This window comes from Lutzomyia longipalpis, chromosome 1 (assembly GCF_024334085.1).
Source record: "Lutzomyia longipalpis isolate SR_M1_2022 chromosome 1, ASM2433408v1".
Taxonomy (NCBI): domain Eukaryota; kingdom Metazoa; phylum Arthropoda; class Insecta; order Diptera; family Psychodidae; genus Lutzomyia; species Lutzomyia longipalpis.
The window spans coordinates 33,466,292-33,484,869 of record NC_074707.1 but is presented as its reverse complement, the minus strand read 5'-3'; the positions used below and the strand labels follow the sequence as shown (position 1 = coordinate 33,484,869).

Here is an 18,578-nt window from a genome sequence, read left to right as displayed (position 1 = left end):
TTAGAATTAAATTCATAACAAAATTAGAAAAATAAAATGTTTCACGTTTGGGTCAGCGAATGACCCAAAAAACGCGAAAGGGTTAATTATTTTTTAGGCTTCTGCTTCTCAAACAGCCATTTTAGGACTAAAAATCAATATTTTGATTTATTTGGCGAATCATCCGAATATTGTTCAATAAACAGAATATATCCGAAGAATCGAATAATTTCATTCAGATGAACTCCCCTTGACCGGAGACATTCAAGACTGAACTGTAAGTGACACACAGGCCAATATAAATAACCTTCAAGTTGCTTTTATTGAAAATTGAATGTGAAAGTACTAAACATATCTTATCTATGGGAAAAGGTGTCTTCGGATGACCTGAGAAATGCTATAAAATTAAACATATTCTGCAATCAAATCCCAAGAATTCTAAAATAAAATTGTCCTTCGGAATCAATAAAATTGAGAAATAAAATCAAAATGTAGGTACTTGATATTCTGTTTGAGAATTGTAAATTTAAAAGCCAAAATTATATTGTGGCAATATAGTCAAAAAATCAATCAGATTTCATCTCATGAAATGTATAAAAAAAAATAAAAGCAAACAAGATGTGCCACTACACCACACTGTGTGTACGTACATCAAAAGATAGTTTATTTATGAACTTTCTCTTTTCCAAATAGAAATTCTACCCCACATACATATATATTTATATAAAAATGTACGTAAACACCATATACATCAATGATACATGCTACATTTGTAAAAAATGCAGAGAAAGTATCTATAATGTCTCCCCATTTCCTTATACAGTTGCCCTTTTTACCTTCAATAGTCGTATTTTTATTTTTTTTTGCTTCTTCCTCGTCTGTCTATCTACGTCTTTGACATCGCCATTTATTACCCCACAAGAAACTATATATTATCAAAAAGACTTTAGATATGAAAATAAATTAAACAGACGCCAACTTTAGCGATACGTATAGTATACAAGAGGGAAACGATATGGGCGGAGAAGAAAAATTAGGAGGAAAATGTAATCTTTTGCACAAGGAGGAAGATTAAATGACAACACAATGTGGGAGGCGTACAAGTTCAAAAGTCCAAATCTTTGATTCTCCCAATAACATAGTATGTAGAGAGCTTGGAAAAGCACTTTCGCCCTCAACTTAAATTGCCACTTTTACACCTGGTGCAGAGGAATCACGGAAAGCACGTGCCCGTTGGATATATTTTTTCATTCAATATAATGTAACGTATACCACCCTCAGAAAAAAATCCCAAAACGTTTTATCCCTCAGCACATAGTGAAATCTCGTCTCGTTTTTGCACAAATACATACCTATCCCTTCCGTGCCCCTGTGTACACACATTCAAAGGTAGACACTTTAATATTTTATCGTGTGTAAAAAGAAAGGAATTTTTCTATGGTGTCAACAACAACAAATTCAAAAAGAACGTGGCTTAAATTTCTGATCGATAGAAAATATAATATGAAAAATGATTTTTCACAACAAAATACGTTACGCAAGTATACCAAAATTCAATAAGACTTATTTGGCCATTATATCTATATAAAAATTTTTTCAGCTTTTCTTTTTTAACTGATTTACCATCTCACACCACATATATAACTTTTCCTCTTTTCCCCTTTTAGCTGCGAATAACAATGTTTATTGATTACACAGCTATTGTGTTTGTGCGAAATTAGATATATCATCGTGATTCTAATAAATCGTTCACATTGGAAACTTTATCAATAAATTTTAGATTGATAAATTTTATCAATAAAAAGAGGCGAAGAACTATATTATTAATTAAGGCTGTATTTTTATTATTATTGATAACGAGGTAAATTGTCGCTTCGCTCCAATTTACCTCGCCCCGCTTCGCGGGGATCTGTTGCGCTTCGCGCAAATATTAGACAGAAAGAAAATGTGATGGTTTATAAGTAGATTAGGGCCGCCACTTATCAATCCCAAAAGAAAGATCGGACAAACGGTGTGGATTTGTATAGAAAAGTCGGAACGACGTTCACCAACAAACAGACCTTTCTTTATTATATAGATGGGAAGCTCTCATCGAACCCAAAAGAAAAATATTTGCAAAGGGAAGAAATCATTTTCATACAACACTTTAGGCGCCAAATTCTAAAATTTGCAAAAACTGCATGAAATCTCTATGGGGGCTACCTGAAGGGGGGCTTTGGGGGGAAAATGAATGCGGCCATCTGAAACCGCCTGTTATAAGGGGCCTCTGTACCAAATTTCATCGCGATCGAACAAACGGTGTGGATTTGTATAGAAAAGTCGGAACGACGTTCACCAACAAACAGACCTTTCTTTATTATATAGATTAATAATAAGATTAAAAAGAATTGCAATAATTTGCCATGGTTCTTGGAATTCTTTTATTTATTTTATTTCTTTTTTTTTAGCCCACATTGTCGGAAAATTTCTCTGCTGACTTTTCGTGCACAAAAAAACAAAAAAAAACTATTTTCAAAAAATTCAAATGGTTTCAGTTTCTTCTTCTTCTCCATTTTAAATTTTTACGGTTTTTGGATTCTTTTCGGATCCATTATAGCCAAATTGCACCATATTTTTTTCACTAAACTAATTTCGTTAAATTATTTTATTAATTTCAATGTTTTCACTTTATGACTAATCTCACTTTTTCACTTTTCGAGAACAGACTATCCCAAAGGAATAGTCAAAAGTATCTCAAAGTTTTATAATTTAACTTTTGTTTCTTTTATGTAATTTAGCAAATCCAGGTGTGTTCGATCATTCATGTTTTGAATTAATGAATGAATTAATTTTTCCACTTAAGAATTAAATGCTCACTGTCTTCCACTTTACTATGTGGTGCAAAGGTTATTTTCTTCCACTTTTATTAGATGGAGAAATTCTTTGTCTAGGCAATGCCCACTTCTTAATCTTGATATCATTTTTATTTTATTGTTATACAATTTTTTACCTTTACTCCACACATTGCTAATGAGAGACCCATTTCCTATTTCAAAATTGAACTTCCCTCGGATTCAGTTTAATGAAGAAGTTTAGAATTATTTTTTACGAAATTTCAAGAATTTTGGCTGAAGATTGAATTTTCTAAACAATCTTGAAATTAAACTTCAGGAAAATTGAGAAAAAAATTCTTGGGCATATTTTGGTTAATTTTAATTTACCATTCTACGTTAAAAAAACAAAAAAAAAAACATTTAAAAAAATGAACTCAATTATTAAATTATTTTTGTCATTCATATAGGCTTTTCCTAGAAATTTTTATTAAAATCAGTGCTGTAGATTTTTTCAACAAAGAAAAAGATAGAACCAATGAGATATCAATAAAAGTGATTAATTTACGAATTATAATTAAATTATTTCTTTGGTATGTCAGTAAAGTTTCATCGGAACTGAGTTAATAAAATACGTTCAATGTGGTTCTCCGGGGAATTAATTAAATAAGTTCTTCCCTAAAATTAAATGAGGATGCATCACATGTACGAGTTCACAAACTAGAGGATATCCTCTTTCTCAGGCGGTTAACCCATATTGCAGCTTTAGCTTTCACATTTTCTTTTTCCCGGAGAATATAAAACGAAATATTGAGAGTCAAAACATACGAATCTCAATTTCCATAAGCCGGATGTATTTTATATCACTCAACGCCTTTTTTCTTTTATAAATATAGACGCACCATTGCCTCAAAAATATTTCAACTTAACGTCAGAATATATCTGCATGATAAATCGTAACATAATATTGACGGAGCACAGAATGTGTTGGAATATATAGAACACTATGATAAATGATATGCGAAAAATAAAAGGATATTTCCAATGTGTGTGGAAAGGGTTTATATACTCAATTTTGTTTGATTTTTGAGATGAAGAACAAAGAATAAGAATATAAAAAAAAGAAAGTAAACTTACCGCCACCATATCTTCAATGGCTGCAACATTCTTGGATCCCAGCATCACCATCCCCATTGCAATTCCAGCTGCTTCACCAGTAATGGCGTCATCTTGGTACAAATTGAATTTCAATTGTTCATACACATCATGCCTATGCGTTCCCATGGCTGCCAATCCCAAGCCAAGACATCCTCCGTGACGAACATTCTTTAAAAAAAATTTAACATAACACCAAGAGAGTAAGAACAAAAAAAAACTAAATGAGTTTACATTTGTAAGCATTTAACGGAAAAAATTCCGGTTCGCATTGGAATTTTGCCGTACCATCCCGCCTCGACAATTTTATCCTCTTACATTCCTTATGTTCCTTCGCACTACTCTCCCCCCCATCCCTCCCTCCCCAAACCACCATCTTCTTCTTCCCAAAAACCTACATAAGACACACATCAGAATGTATCAAGTTAATTTTAGTTTTTTTTTTACCTCATTCTTGGCATCCTTCAGCTGTTGTAAAAGATAATCAATGATATTTTCTCCGTGATTCGCATGAATGAGGCCCAAGGCATACAAGCCACCACCTTCCGAATATCCCGAACTAGGGCCAGCTTCTTTCGGCAAATAACTCTGCATTAGCGCCAAGGACTCCTGCTCATGACCTCGATGGATAACACCAAGTGAGGCAGTGGCTGTTAATTTAGCCCAATTTGTTGCACGAGCCAGCCACTCTAGATTATCTCTGAAATGATATTATTACACGAGGGAGGATTATAAAAAAAAATCCACCATTTAATTACCAACATACCCCCAAGGAGCATTACAGTAATTGATAATTCTTTTCAAATATTTAATCTACATTCGCGTCCAACATGTACCGCATACATACGACGACCTAATATACGGTGAATAGCGTAGCCCTCGGTGGAAATGCATGCCATAGAAGATATCGACATGATGCCATACACCCCTCTGATGAGAATCTACCAGCTCTCCCACTATTTATTTCCAATTATTGCTCTACTAAACTTTTCTTTTATAAACTCCATACTATGTAGGATATCTATCCCGATAAATGGATATCGTTTCATAGCTTCATCCATGTAGCTCTTTTTTTTCTATACCTACATAAGCAGATTTGCTTCTCAATCCTTTTTTTTTCAGCCCAAACTTTCCTGTTGAAACTTTAGAGGACTTTTAGTTTATTATAGAGAAGTTTTATTTTGAATCTCTTTCCCAAAAAAAAAACTTAAAGGGTCTTTTAAGTTTTTTTTTTCTTATTGATAAATTCAATCTAAAATTCTATTTAGAGACTCAATAGAATTGGGATTAGTATGGTTATTTAAATCAATACAACCCTGTTTATTTTATTCCCACTCAACTTAAGTATGTAAATATAAATACAAATCCACTTTGTAGGACTTTGAGGATTTCCTTTCACAATGCAAGAAAATGGATTGCATTCATTTGCACTCTCCTGGGAGAAATGCATATTTAATCCAGCAATGATTAAACAAAAAGACATAAACCTTCTGAAAACTTTTAAAGTTAACTCCATAAATCTTTAAACTATTAAGGTGCAATTAGCAAATTCCATTGGGGAGCTGCAATGAAGTGTCAAATATTGTTTTGAAAGTTTCTTTGACCCTTTCGTGTCTTTCATAAGAATACCAAAGTATTTTTGAACGTCTTAATAAACCAGAAATCTTTAGAAAATCGTTTTTGAAATCTTAAAAATAATTTAAAGTAAAAGATTTCAATTGAAGTGATTAACACTTGAAGGATCAAAGTTTCAAACCTCAAAAGTTTGACCTTATTTTCTCTTAAAAGAAAATATTTTTCCAAGTTTTCTTTCGACGATCTTGAAGTAATGAAACTTCCCTAAGTATACACAGATGTAGAATTTATAACGAAATATTAAATATAACAGTTCTGTGGCGATTGATAAAAGTTGAATTGGTCACTTTGGCCAGCAAAATCCTCCAAGGGTTAATAGTAATTAATGGTGCTATACATTGGAAATCTGGAAAAAATCAGGATTCTAACATTTTTTCTCTCTATCGCATGTTTAAGATGTTTTTAATTTTTTTTCTTTTTTTTATATCTTTTTACTCTGACTTGTGAATTTCGAATCTTTTGTCCTATTCTTCATATTTGTTCTCGAGCTGAAAATTTTTTTTAAACTTTTTTTTTGCTCAATTTTCTAAATATTTAGGGACATTTTCTCCCTGAAAAAATACAAAGGGCCCAGCTAAAATGTCCTGAGTACCAGTTAGGGTAAAAAAGAGAAACCTTTGGATCATTTATCGATCAAAAATGTGAAAATGTGAAAAACGAAAACATTCATTCCTAGCTAATTTTTTCCTAGCATTTTTTTTTAGTTTTCCACCACACAAATCACTTTCTGTGGCTGTTGTTACCTACTTATAGATCATCTGCATACGGAAGGTCAATCCTGAGGCATGAAATTCTACCTGATTGATGGAATCTCACTTGAATCATTTCAAAATTGTTCAGGGAATAATTGTTTTTATGTCAGAATTTAACAATTTTCACAAATTTGGCTGATAAAAACCCACATTTTTCCATTTTTCTCCCTTTCACGATTATTTAGGACACCTAGACAAGTCATTATTCACTTTATTTTAGATAAAGTATCCACAAATGTGGAGAAAATTGTATGAAACTGAGAAAAAATGTTATTAGCTTTATTGCCCAAAAAAAATATTAGAAACAATGTTCAAGAAAGGTAAATAACACGACAAAAATATCCAAAATTCTCAAATCCAAGCGAAAAGGCATATGGAATAATAAACAAAAATTTTTCTCAAATTAGTTGGTGTTCCACTTCGTGGCCAACACCAAGTATTGTAATCGTCGGATTTTCCGACCACCTCAGATCGGGCTCAAACTTGGTATGAGCACGTTTCAGACAACCCACATTCCAAAACTGGTGGTGGAAAATTTTTGTTCCGGCCGGCCTGCCGGCCGTCCTGCCGGCCGGTCGCCCAAACTTTGCCTTATAGCTCGAGAACGGTAGCAGATAGAGACTTCCGGTTTGAAGTTTTCTATAGAAATGTGGGTGTAAATTTTCATTTTTTCGTATTTTCAAAATCCAAGATGGCCGCCATCCGCCATTTTGAAATACCGTCAACCACTTCCCTTATAGCTAGAGGTCTGAAATTTTATTATGTTATAGAGCTCAGTGAGACGTTTTCATCGATAATTCATACTTGAAAATCGGTTAAGCGGTTTAGTAAATATGGCGGCCTAAAGCAAAAAGTGTTTTTTCAATATAACTCGAGAACGGCTTGACCGATTTTGATCATCTTGGTATCAAATGAAAGGTTTCAAGAAGTCCTACAACTGTCTAAAACATTTCAAGTTCCAAAAATGACCGCAAGAGGCGCTAAAATCAAAAACAAAAATTGCATAATTTTAAGGGGCAATATCTCCGAATCCCCATTAGGCAAATCTTTTAAATTTTTATATGTTGTAGCCTGACTTAATATCTTTCACCAGTCCGAAAATGAAGAAAATCTATGTCGCCGTTTAGAAGATATAGCCATTTGAAAAATTCTTGAATTTGAAAAGTTCTAAGAGCTATATCTCTTGAACCGCTTGACCGATTTTGCTCATCTTAGTATCAAATTAAAGGTTTTGCAAAACTCTACATCTTTCTAGAACATCATAAACTTCTAAAATGATTCCTTCAAGACGAAAAATGCCAAAAACTGATTTTGGAAAACAAAAATCCGCCATTTTGTGTTTTGGAGGTGACCTTGAAAATTATTGAATTTTATGTCAATTTATAGCCTGTTTTAATACCTTTCCAAAAATAGTCAAGAAATTTCTGTAGGTCTTATAGAACCAGAGATATAACCATTTTTATCCATCAAATTGCGAAATTTCACAAAAAATCAATTTTGTCCACTAATTCTGCTCACAAATCGCATTACAACGCATAAACAAACTTCTACACGTTGTGGGACACCAACTCTTATAACTGGACGCGTTATGATTGACTTTCAAATGTATAGCACCATTAGCACAGATTAAAAAATGAGTAAAAAGCCAATCAAAGAATTGAATGAGCATTTTTGTAAGATTGAAAATCTCAAGAACTTTGCGGTATGCATGAAAACTTTTCAAAAGGTACCCACTTAAAGGTGAACTATAGAATAATAATCTTAACATTGTCTCGGGTAATTACTTCAAGTGCTAAATTTATTAAAGCATACGGAAACAATTCACAAACACAAAGTTTTCCTTTAAAGTTCTCTGTAGAAGTTTATCGTTTGATGGAAAATTTTCAAACCATTAAAATATTGATGTTGCTAATGGAGCAATTACACGTATGTTGTTTTATAAATTAAACTTTTATGGGGAAAATAACATTTTACCTTTGGAGAAATTACTTAAAATATTTATTACAAAAAAAAACATTTAATGTAGTTTATGATTGCGAATAATATTCCATTTCACTACAGAAAAAAAAGTAAAATAATCCAAACTTTGTACTCTATTATTGAATTTTATATTTTGGTGTAATCTATAGGAAAAAAGAGATAGAGGAAATGGAAAAAGGACCGAAGGTGTTTTATTGGGGTTTTAGTGCTTTTGCTGAAGGGTTGGCAAAAATTGCGATTAAACTATGACTCGGCAAAAGAGGTTACCTTCGTTACACAGCACAGCGGTATCCATAATTTCTCATCTTGCCTTTAATTAAAACTCATACAGGTATTTCAATGAATGAAATTGATTTTAAACCCCATGCGTATTCAGCAGAGGAGCCCCCCACCACACTGAAGAAATTTAACCGACTCTTTCGTACATATTGTGATACTTAAGAAAACAACCCCTTTGTAAATAAAATCAATTGGAATTATGGGAAATTTGTCACGATTTCAATTTGTTGTTGAATACTCTCTCCTTCATACACAGAAAACCCTCCCACAGTACCCCTTTAGAATGGAAAATGCAAACTTACCTGAGGAATTGATCGCTTGTTGTGCCACTATGCATAAAGGCATTCGCAATGACGGTAGCAGTGTGGCAAATTGAGACACGAACTGCTTCTTTTGTTGCCCGGAGGATTTGTAAATCGGCATGATTGCTCCGAATGAGAAATTGCAGTTGGAGATCAATTGAAATTTCGCCAGAGAGAATATTGGTGAGCTTTTCAATATTTGACTGGTGTTCCTTCTCGGTGTCATTGAGGCTCTCAATTGTCCTCTCAACAGCTACATCCCCATCTTCATCAGTTTTCGATTCGCTCTTCTCCTCCGTGGCTGTCCCCGCAGGTGGATTGAGCCCTTGTGGTTTGAAATTCGTCGGTAGAGCACTGGGGATTGGGGCAGTTGTCTTGAGAGCCTGCAGGACTTCTCCAAGGAATTGCTGTGTGGCAGATTCGTACAGATCAAAGGCAATCTGGTAGGCCATTAGAACATTCTGACCCCCTTCCTTGGTCAATTTATCGAGAATTTCCGCCACAGTGAGTGGATCTTCGAGGAAAATCAAGCACTGACACATGCTCACGTAGTCCGGAACGCCCAAGTTGCAGTAGAGCTCAACAAGGGCACGCAGCACTGTGTTCCGGAAAGCACGATTCTGAATGAGACTCATTGCCACCTGGAAAGCGTACGAAAGCATTCCGGGAATATCATCAGACTGCATGATGGATGACTTGAAAATATCCATTCTGCGTGTCTCCAGGGCAATTCCCAATGCCTGACGATACTGCCCATCATCCAGGCATCGCTGGATCATGCGATTAACAATCGCTTCGAGGCGAGAATCAATGGGTTTCGCCTCAGTGGGATTCTCAATCAATGCCACACGCTGCTGAATGTAGAAATCAATACACTTGGCCACAATTGTGTCCACATACTCATTGCGAGCATTAACATCAAACAGCCCACCAGCTCCCAGAGCATAGGTGAGGGCATCCTCAAACGATCCCAGATGGTAGTAAACTTTCGATGCAACGAGTGCAGCCAAATCATGTTGATTGAATCCCTTGTCCTCATGGAGAATTTCACTAAATGACGAAATAAAAAATAAAAATTATCAATCAGGAACTATCACCTCCGGAAACTTTCTACACGAAGGTGACTCACATCTTCTCAATTGCCTCCGAAATCTCCGGCCAGAACTCATCAACAATCACGTCCAATTTCTTCAGAGCAAACACCTTTAACTCGAAGATTGGCTCATCCAGAAGGGAGATAATCCCAGCTGAAAGGAAGGGGTCCCCGTGATTAGTGAACATTCATTGTTTACATCACAGCCATAACCTCAAAGACCGACATGACTCGACACTTTGAGATGAAATTCTCAAAAATCCTCCAACTTACCAGCAGACGTGATATTCATCTCGCTATTTTGCTCAAAACTTCTTCAAAAACGACAAATTTACTGATTATTGAGAATTAATTCACAATTTTTATCACTCCACAACACTTTGTCTTTGCTTCTTCTTTCGGAAAAGTAGCTGTCAACAATCGCCGCGTAAAGTCAGGGGGTTTGCAACTTTGTGAAAGCACTTTTTGTCGACATTTTGTAACCATCTCGCGACCCTTTTGCGACTACTACCCTAATTCCCCTAATTCAAAATTTAAAAAAAATTAAGCATTTTCAGTTTATATTCTTAACGAAATTCTTCAGAATTTTTAAAAGAATTGATTACCTATGATTATTCTTTTTAACCCATTCTTGTTCTATAGAGAGATAAATGCTTTAAGTTTATTTCTTAATTTCATTTTTCTTTTTATCTATTTTTTGTTTAATTAAAATTAAAGACTTTTTCCATCAAAAATTGATCCATTTTCATTTAGTTATTTTCGTTATTTTTATGATTTTATTTATTGCTAAAAATCTACTGTACTGAAATTGATAAAAACTTGTGAAAATAGTTTTCGAAACACATGAAAAATAAGAAATTGATTAATTTTTAATCGGATTACAGTGCCTCAAAAATAAGGATATGATCCTTATGCTGATAAAAAAAAGAACGGTAAGTAAAACTTACGGGCTGTGATTCTTTCTTTGTCAGTGAAATGTGAAATTGACAGAAAATTGAGGATGGGCAAATTTTGAGGAAGGCTTTCTCGCGCACCGAATCACAGCCAACGCGCAGATAATTTGTGAGAAGCCTTAATAGTGGGCGTTGGCTGTGATTCGGTACGCGAGAAAGCCTTCCTCAAAATTTGCCCATCCTCAATTTTCTGTCAATTTCACATTTCACTGACAAAGAAAGAATCACAGCCCGTAAGTTTTACTTACCGTTCTTTCGCTTTATACTGTTCCATCCATGCTATATTTAATTTTTATCTTTGCAGTTTATATATATTTATCTTTGCATTTTTATATGTATATATAATGTATATATCTATGCATTTATATATATATTATTTTATTTTATATGTGTATATATAAAACGCCCCGCTTCGCGGGGCGTTGGACTTATGTAACTCAAGATATGACATGTTAACTTTAAAACGCGATATCTCCGGAACGGCTACATAGATTTTCTTCATTTTTGGCATGCTGATAGATACTATAGTCAACTATAACATATCAAAATATCAAGCAATTCTATAAAGCGGTGCTCGAGATATTCATCGAAAACACATTGAAAATTTTGTTTTCGATTTTAGCGCCACTTGCGGTCATTTTTTGAACTTGCGATGTTCCGAGCAGTTGTAGGGCTCGTTAATATCTTTCATTTGAGCCCGAGTTGATCAAAATCGGTCAAGCCGTTCTCAAGTTATGACCGATTTTCGATGAAAAATTGTGGCGGCCATATTGGCTAAACGGCTTGGCCGATTTTCGAAAATGAGGTATCGTTGGAAAGGTCTTGATGGCCTCTACAACATATCAAAATTTCAGATTTTTAGCTATTACAGGGGCTGAGATATAGCGAAAAAAAATTTTTAGGTTATTCAAAATGGCGGACGAAGGGGTGGGGGGGGTGGATTTGACTTCATAATCGTATGTCTTCCACCCGATATATGAACTTTGCCGTTGACCGCAAGTCTCTATCTATTACCGTTCTCTTGCAATATAGCTTTATATTCCGGCCGGACGGACGGACGGACGGACGGACGGCCGGCCGGAAAGATTTTTGGCGCATACGTTTTTTGGAATGTGGGGACTCTAATTCGTGCTCATCCCGAGTTTGAGCCCGATCTGACGACTTTGCATTTTTGAGTGTACACAGAAGCTGTGCTTCTTTTAAGAAAGAATCACAGCTAAAAAATGGGTTAAATAAATAATAATGTTTTCGAGGTTTTCCATAAAATTGGTCCACATGGAAGAAATGATTCGAATTCTTCCAAAAAATGATCTTTATGTTGAAATTAATCAAATCGGCCTAAAAATGAATCAAAAAGCGAAGCAAATTAATTTTAAAAAATGGATTGAATTGATAATAAAATTGATCGAAAAATGAGCATCCTCTGGTTGTACTCGAACCGAAGATCTCTTGAATGTAATCCGAATACTCTAACCATTAACCTACTGAGCTTCTGAAAATTTTCTGAGCGTTTAAAAAATTCTAAATCAATTCAAAAAATCATAATTGAAGTTTTCAAAGAAAAATTGCAACGGTTGTAACATTTTTTCCTCAATTGCGCATGCACCTATTATTATTAATTTGTTCAATAAGGAAAGAAAAATAAAAGGATCTCTCTGTGAATTTTCGCCATGTCCTTTGAAGACAAGGATATTAAATTCGATGTTCCAAATCAGTAAGTTTATAAAATTATGCATTCATTCAATTTAATTAAAAGGGCATTTTCCTGCAGGCAAGACCGTCTTCGTGGAGGTGAGAATATCCTGGACATCATAAGCAACATTGAGGATACAAAAGGAAACATTGGAGATGTTGGTCGACTTATGATTACAAATCTGCGCATCATTTGGTACTCGGTGACCACCACAAAATTTAATTTATGTAAGTCTTAAGATTTTATAGTTCTAAAAATGCCTAATTGTAATTCAATTTATTTTTTTTCTTTAAAGCTGTTGGTTGGTCTTGTGTTTTAACCATGACAACGAAAACTGTTGCAAGCAGAGGAAGAGGTACAACGCAGGCGCTCTACATTCTCAGCATCAGCCGCAATTCCAGATTTGAATTTATTTTCACAAATTTGGTGAACTCTCAATCAAAATTTTCATCAGTTTTCGACATTTATCGGTATGAAAAATCTTTTTTATTAATTTATTTATTATTAAATTCATTGAGTATATTTTCAGGTTGTATCAGGGCTCAACACTCTATCGTGAAATGAAGTTGAGATCATCTATTCTGCATGAAGGTTCCCTGAATGTTCTGCACATGGAAAAAGTTTTTAATTCCCTAAATGGTGTCTGGAATCTCTCCAGTGATCAAGGAAATCTCGGAACATTCATAATAACTAATATTCGGCTGGTTTGGTGAGATTTAAATTGCATTTACGTATTTTATTTATTAGAAAAAAATGTTTTGCTGTTATTAAATTTTATTTTATCGTAAAAAAAGAATTATCTTTTATGATTTTATTAATTTACATTTTCTTTTAATTAAGGTTTGCCAACATCAATGAAACCTTCAACATGTCCTTGCCCTACATCCAGATTGCCAGTATTCAAATTCGTGACTCAAAGTATGGCCTAGCATTGGTGATAACGACACTGAAAATGTCTGGAGGATATGTTCTGGGATTCCGTATTGATCCACCCGAAAAACTCCATGAAATCTTCAAGGAACTAACATCACTTCATACCGTTTACTCAGAGACTCCAATCTTCGGCGTAGACTACAAGCCTAAGCCTGATCTTGAACAACACGACACGGATCAAGTGTCGATTGATGATATTGAAGAGATTGATGAAGGGAAAAGCAATGAAATTAATCACAATTTCTCCGCTTATCTCTCAGCTGAAGACACTGGGGAAATTCGACGACCATCGTATTGCAAAGAATTGGGCTTTGCAATGGAAAAGCTAAAGGATGGCTTTAAGATTAAGGATCTCTGGGAAATTATTCCGTCCCAGTGAACATCTTCTGGCAATTGAAAGTCCTCTTAAATAAAGATGATTTTTTTCCATATCTCAGACGCAATGAAAATAAAATATAAATGATGATGATAAAGACATAATTGTTAGGGGTGGAACAATGACCCAATAAGTGCCCAATAAAGTGAAAAATTTTCACACCAAAATGTTTTTCTTCTCACCAAGTAACTGAATGAATTGCCCAAAAGCAATTAAGTCCATAGAAGACATGTATATAAAATTGTTCTTCAATAAAACGCGAAACTGGATGTCTGAATGCTCTTCAGATTATTCACGTGAAGTCTTTATTTTTTTCTCTATATCATTCCTATTAAAAGATAAGGTAACACATGTCTTATTTGAAAATCTCACATTCTGCTTTTTTTGTGGCGTGACTAACGCTACTTCATAATTCGTGAGATAAATTAAAAGCTACGTCTCTTTGCCCTGAAGTGCTAAAACAATTTCCTCAAAGTTCTTCCCTTTGGTTTCGGGGAGGTAGAGGTAGACAAAGATGAATTCAAAGAGACACCACCCCGTGAAGCACCACATTGGTGTGTACATGCCGCAAACCTCAGCAAATAGCAGGAAGAAATTAACAATTACAAATGTTAGCACCCAGTAGAACATGAGGAATCCCGTGCAGACAATCCCTCGCAGCTTTGGCGGGAGAATCTCAGCGGAAACACTAAATGGTATGGCAACAATCCCAATGGCAGCTAGGGTCATTTGGCCAGAAAATGCCGCTACGGAGAGCCATCCATAGGCGCTCATGTCCACACCGACAGACCGCAGGAGGAAAAGGGCTCCCATTATGCTGAGACAGAAGGCTGATCCTAAGCTTGAAACAATGAGAATTGTCCGACGTCCCCATCGCTCCACGAAGACAATGGCCAAATTACTGCCGAGCAGCTCAAACAGCCCCACAATGATGGCACCCAAGTTTGCATCCCAAGTCGATCCTGACTCCCTTAGAACGCTGGCTGTGTAGTTGTCAAGAGGAAGAACACCGCAGATACTTCGCCCGGAAATAAGCACCAGACTTATAAAGATTGCTTTCTTCGTCGTGTAAGGTTCTAGAAAAAAAAAAGAAATTAAATTTATTTTTCAAACAAAAGAAGTAAAAACAAATTAATTAATTTTGTGTGATAGCATTATTGCTAATAAAAGGATCTGACCTTGATATGTTTTTCGGGTTTTTCAACATACTAAACATATGATAAAAAGGCTATTTAAAAATATCATGTGACTAGCTTTTTCTATAATCAATCCTTATATCTTTTCTTGCTTTTCTTTGAAGTGTGAATTAAAATTTCTTTTGTCCTATTCTTGATCTGTAGGGGAAACTGGAACTGAAACGGTCTAATTTTATTTCCTTAAAATTCTCAAAGTTTGGGTGCCACAAACATTCTTATGAGAGTATTTTCTTATTCAATCATTTTCCTCCAGACAAACTGACTCTTATCCTTTCTATCTCACTGAGAAATGATTTTTTATGCTTTGAAACGGCTTATTTCCAACACTCTCCCCTAAAAATTTCACATTGTTTGCCCATAAAAACACGCACGTTTAATGCTTAATTTCTTTTAATTTCTTAAATGATAGTTAAATGCTTAATCGGTCATATGTTTGTCCGTTTTTAGCTCCGATTTTTACTTAAAAAACCAGCTTCTGTTTACCCCCATTCATCATTAGGTTTTTTCAGACAAAATACATTTAATTAAATTACAATAAAATTCTAGAAAAAGTATAGGTACCTAATGGATTTTGTGCTATCCAATTAAAGTTTTTTTGTCTGAAATTGTAGCAATTATTCTGGCAACGACAAAAAAATAAAAAACTATTGTTATGAAGAAAAGTTCTTATGAACGATTTTTTTTAAATGACCATAAAACTTTCTTTTATGATTCTAATTACCCCATAAAATTTTAGCAGTTAATGAGATAACAATTTGAGTATTTTTCCTTAAAAGGTTTTAATTCAATTAAATAAAATTTTAATACTAATTTAATCTAAATGTTTCCAGATTTTTTTTTAAATTTTCATGAGGTTTTTTTTAAAATTCGCTAAATTAGTCAATTCCTTACTAAACTTCTTAAAGTCTTGTGCGGGATGTTTTAAAATTATTTCTCTACCGAATCAATTTAACTTTTATGAAAAGAAAAACTTTTTATGCTATTTTTATGCGCTCAAAGTACAATGGGCAATTCCGAGTTGAATTATCGTAAAAAATTCATGAAAAAGTCTAGGTAAAAAAAGAGTTATTTAAGACATTTGCGAATATAATGTAGCTAATTCTGACTTTAGAAATGACTAGAAAAATAAATTCTTAATCAGTATTCTTGAAATTTTCCTTCAGAAGATTTCTTCTCTAATCGAAATCAAATTCAGGATAATAAAAACCGATAAAAACAGGAGAAATAGAATTTTTTGAGTAAAGGTGAGTAATGTACGAGCTCGAAAATAATATTTTGAGCGCAGTTTTGTCAAAAATTAACAATATGTTAAAGAAGTTTAATCATTTTGTTGTTCTAATCATCATATTGTAGATTCTTACAAGGGAACATTATACATTTAATAGCTTGGATTGGCTTGAAATTTTCACCAAATATTCTTTACAATGTATAAAAACCCTGTGCCAAGGGTTTTTTCCTACAGCGCCCTAGTTTAATAGTTATAATTAATTAAATTTTCCCATATAAAATTCACTTTGGGAGAGCAAAGCGCTCGAGAGAAATGCAAGAGAGAGAACTGCGGGCGCGTCTGTGTGAGTGAGTAGTGGTGAGCAGTTCTTTGACCGTGCGCTCGCTACTTACCACTACTCACTCACACAGACGCGCCCGCAGTTCTCTCTCTTGCATTTCTCTCGAGCGCTTTGCTCTCCCAAAGTGAATTTTATATGGGAAAATTTAATTAATTATAACTATTAAACTAGGGCGCTGTAGGAAAAAACCCTTGGCACAGGGTTTTTATACATTGTAAAGAATATTTGGCGAAAATTTCAAGCCAATCCAAGCTATTAAATGTATAACGTTCCCTTGTTAGTAAAATTTTTGGCTTTACTTGAATGTTATATGATCCTCTCTAAAATTTTTCTTATTATCTTATTACAAAATGATATCATAAAAACTTTGATAAAAGCTATAAAAATCCCCAAAAATGAATAAACTCCTTTATTCCTGTTGGAGGAGTAAAGATCCTGACACAAAGAATATTAAAAAAATAAATACTCACTAAAATCTTCCCAGCTCACAGAGTTGCTCTGATTGGTGAGAGTTGGTGAATTCTTCAATGCTTCAAATTCCGTCTCAAATTTTTCCGGCATTTTCCCATTAACATCCCTCTTTGCACCCCTAAAACGTTTCAGGGATTTTTCCGCTTTGGATTCCCGGCGCTTTAATAGGAGGTACTGAGGTGTTTCCGGGAAGAATGGGAATGTGAGGACAAACACAGCCAAGAGGCACAACACTACATAAGGCACCACATAGAAGTCCAAGTAGCTACCGAGACAACGTCCAACGACAATTCCTATTGAGACCATGTTGCAGAAGATGGCACCCAGTGTTCCACGAACTCTGGAAGAATTTATTTAAACAAAAAAGGATATTTTGGATGATTCTGGATGAAGTAATCAGGAAGAGAACACCAGGATCGTACTTGTCTTCTGAGATTTCTGAAACGTAGATCGGAAGCACCACAAAGAGTGCCCCACAACCAAGACCACTAAAAACACGAGACACATAGAGCCAATTCACGTCCTGTGCAAAGATGATGAGGAGGAAGGCAATGATGTGGGGGCAGGTACCGGTAAAGAGTGCCCACTTGCGCCCAATACGATCAGCCAGCCAGCCAAAGGAGAGTGAACCGACCATTCCAGCCATGTAGAGGAGGGCACTGATGAGCGATGCTTCCGTCTTACTTAGTGGACCCGATGGCAAGGGTGTCTCTTCGGACATAAGGAGCGGAATTGAGGGCGAAACCCATCCGACGGAGATGCCGTACATCATCGTGGCCAAGTTAGCTGCAATGATTCGAATCACAATTCACACCATTTCATGCCGCGCACAATTTAATCCACATGGAAATATAAGGGTGGCAGCACAAGGGTGGGCGGAAAATGTGTATACATAATGTGGAGGATGGAACATCTATTATTACCACTGGATGCCGCTATGAACTGCCGAGCTTTTCCACCGAGAAGCATTTTGTACAACCAACCCTTTTCTTGTTACAATCAAACTCTTCTGGCAAAAATTCTCTCTGGACAAGCGATTCTCTGCGTTGAATGAAAATCGCGACACGACTAAAATTCTCTGGCTCTGTCGCATGAGAGTAGTTCACTTTGGCCAGGTTCATCTCATACATACTAGCTGGATGAAGAAAATTATTACCCTTTTTTTCCTTCTCGCGTGTGAGAGTGCGAAGCTGATAAAGGAGTTGCGTTGTGTGGAGAATCGCAACAAGTCTGCAAAATGATAGCACTTAATCGACAAGAAGAATTTCTATCATTACCATCTTTTATTGCACAATGGAGTACATTTGTAATTTCTGCTCCCTCGTCCGCCATAAAAATCTATATAGGCAGGCTTTTATTGGTGAGATTACTTGCTTTCATGGTTCAAAACAATATATTGCTCG

The 18,578-nt window shown here is 35.1% G+C and overlaps 4 protein-coding genes across 4 annotated transcripts in view; 2 read left to right on the top strand and 2 right to left on the bottom strand.

Moving 5' to 3' along the window:
• The window catches only part of LOC129785965 (26S proteasome non-ATPase regulatory subunit 1), a 74,595-nt gene extending 64,187 nt beyond the window's left edge, over positions 1 to 10,408 (bottom strand). The window contains exons 1-5 of the mRNA XM_055820665.1: positions 10,259 to 10,408; positions 10,022 to 10,139; positions 8,893 to 9,942; positions 4,392 to 4,644; positions 3,927 to 4,115 (exon numbers count right to left, since the gene is read on the bottom strand). Of these exons, the coding sequence (XP_055676640.1) occupies positions 3,927 to 4,115; positions 4,392 to 4,644; positions 8,893 to 9,942; positions 10,022 to 10,139; positions 10,259 to 10,277 (1,629 nt within the window). The 5' untranslated portion in view covers positions 10,278 to 10,408. The remainder of the gene's footprint in view (positions 1 to 3,926; positions 4,116 to 4,391; positions 4,645 to 8,892; positions 9,943 to 10,021; positions 10,140 to 10,258) is intronic.
• The window catches only part of LOC129786050 (putative fatty acyl-CoA reductase CG5065), an 824,046-nt gene that overhangs the window by 191,083 nt on the left and 614,385 nt on the right, over positions 1 to 18,578 (top strand). The gene's annotated exons all lie outside the window — the stretch shown is intronic.
• Positions 12,575 to 14,034, top strand: LOC129786119 (Bardet-Biedl syndrome 5 protein homolog). The gene is made up of 5 exons (XM_055820942.1): positions 12,575 to 12,652; positions 12,710 to 12,858; positions 12,927 to 13,101; positions 13,161 to 13,340; positions 13,472 to 14,034. Exons 1-5 carry the CDS (start codon positions 12,609 to 12,611, stop codon positions 13,941 to 13,943), a joined length of 1,020 nt encoding a protein of 339 aa, XP_055676917.1. The 5' UTR covers positions 12,575 to 12,608; the 3' UTR covers positions 13,944 to 14,034.
• On the bottom strand, positions 14,206 to 18,274 carry LOC129786080 (facilitated trehalose transporter Tret1-like). Its single transcript, XM_055820887.1, has 4 exons — positions 18,099 to 18,274; positions 17,598 to 17,961; positions 17,175 to 17,515; positions 14,206 to 15,016 (listed from the first exon to the last, which is right to left on the bottom strand). The coding sequence occupies exons 1-4, from the start codon at positions 18,142 to 18,144 to the stop codon at positions 14,373 to 14,375; spliced, it is 1,395 nt and encodes a 464-aa protein (XP_055676862.1). The 5' UTR covers positions 18,145 to 18,274; the 3' UTR covers positions 14,206 to 14,372.

Excerpts from the sequence above, each read along its gene's own strand:
- LOC129786119 (XM_055820942.1), top strand. The coding sequence starts at position 12,609 with ATGTCCTTTGAAGACAAGGATATTAAATTCGATGTTCCAAATCA. Across the intron at positions 13,102-13,160 it reads TCAGTTTTCGACATTTATCG|GTTGTATCAGGGCTCAACAC; the intron begins GTATGAAAAATC and ends GTATATTTTCAG. Across the intron at positions 13,341-13,471 it reads ACTAATATTCGGCTGGTTTG|GTTTGCCAACATCAATGAAA; the intron begins GTGAGATTTAAA and ends CTTTTAATTAAG.
- LOC129786080 (XM_055820887.1), bottom strand. The coding sequence starts at position 18,144 with ATGCTTCTCGGTGGAAAAGCTCGGCAGTTCATAGCGGCATCCAGTG. Across the intron at positions 17,962-18,098 it reads GTTCATAGCGGCATCCAGTG|CTAACTTGGCCACGATGATG; the intron begins GTAATAATAGAT and ends GAATCATTGCAG. Across the intron at positions 15,017-17,174 it reads TGTGAGCTGGGAAGATTTTA|AACCTTACACGACGAAGAAA; the intron begins GTGAGTATTTAT and ends TTTTTTTTCTAG.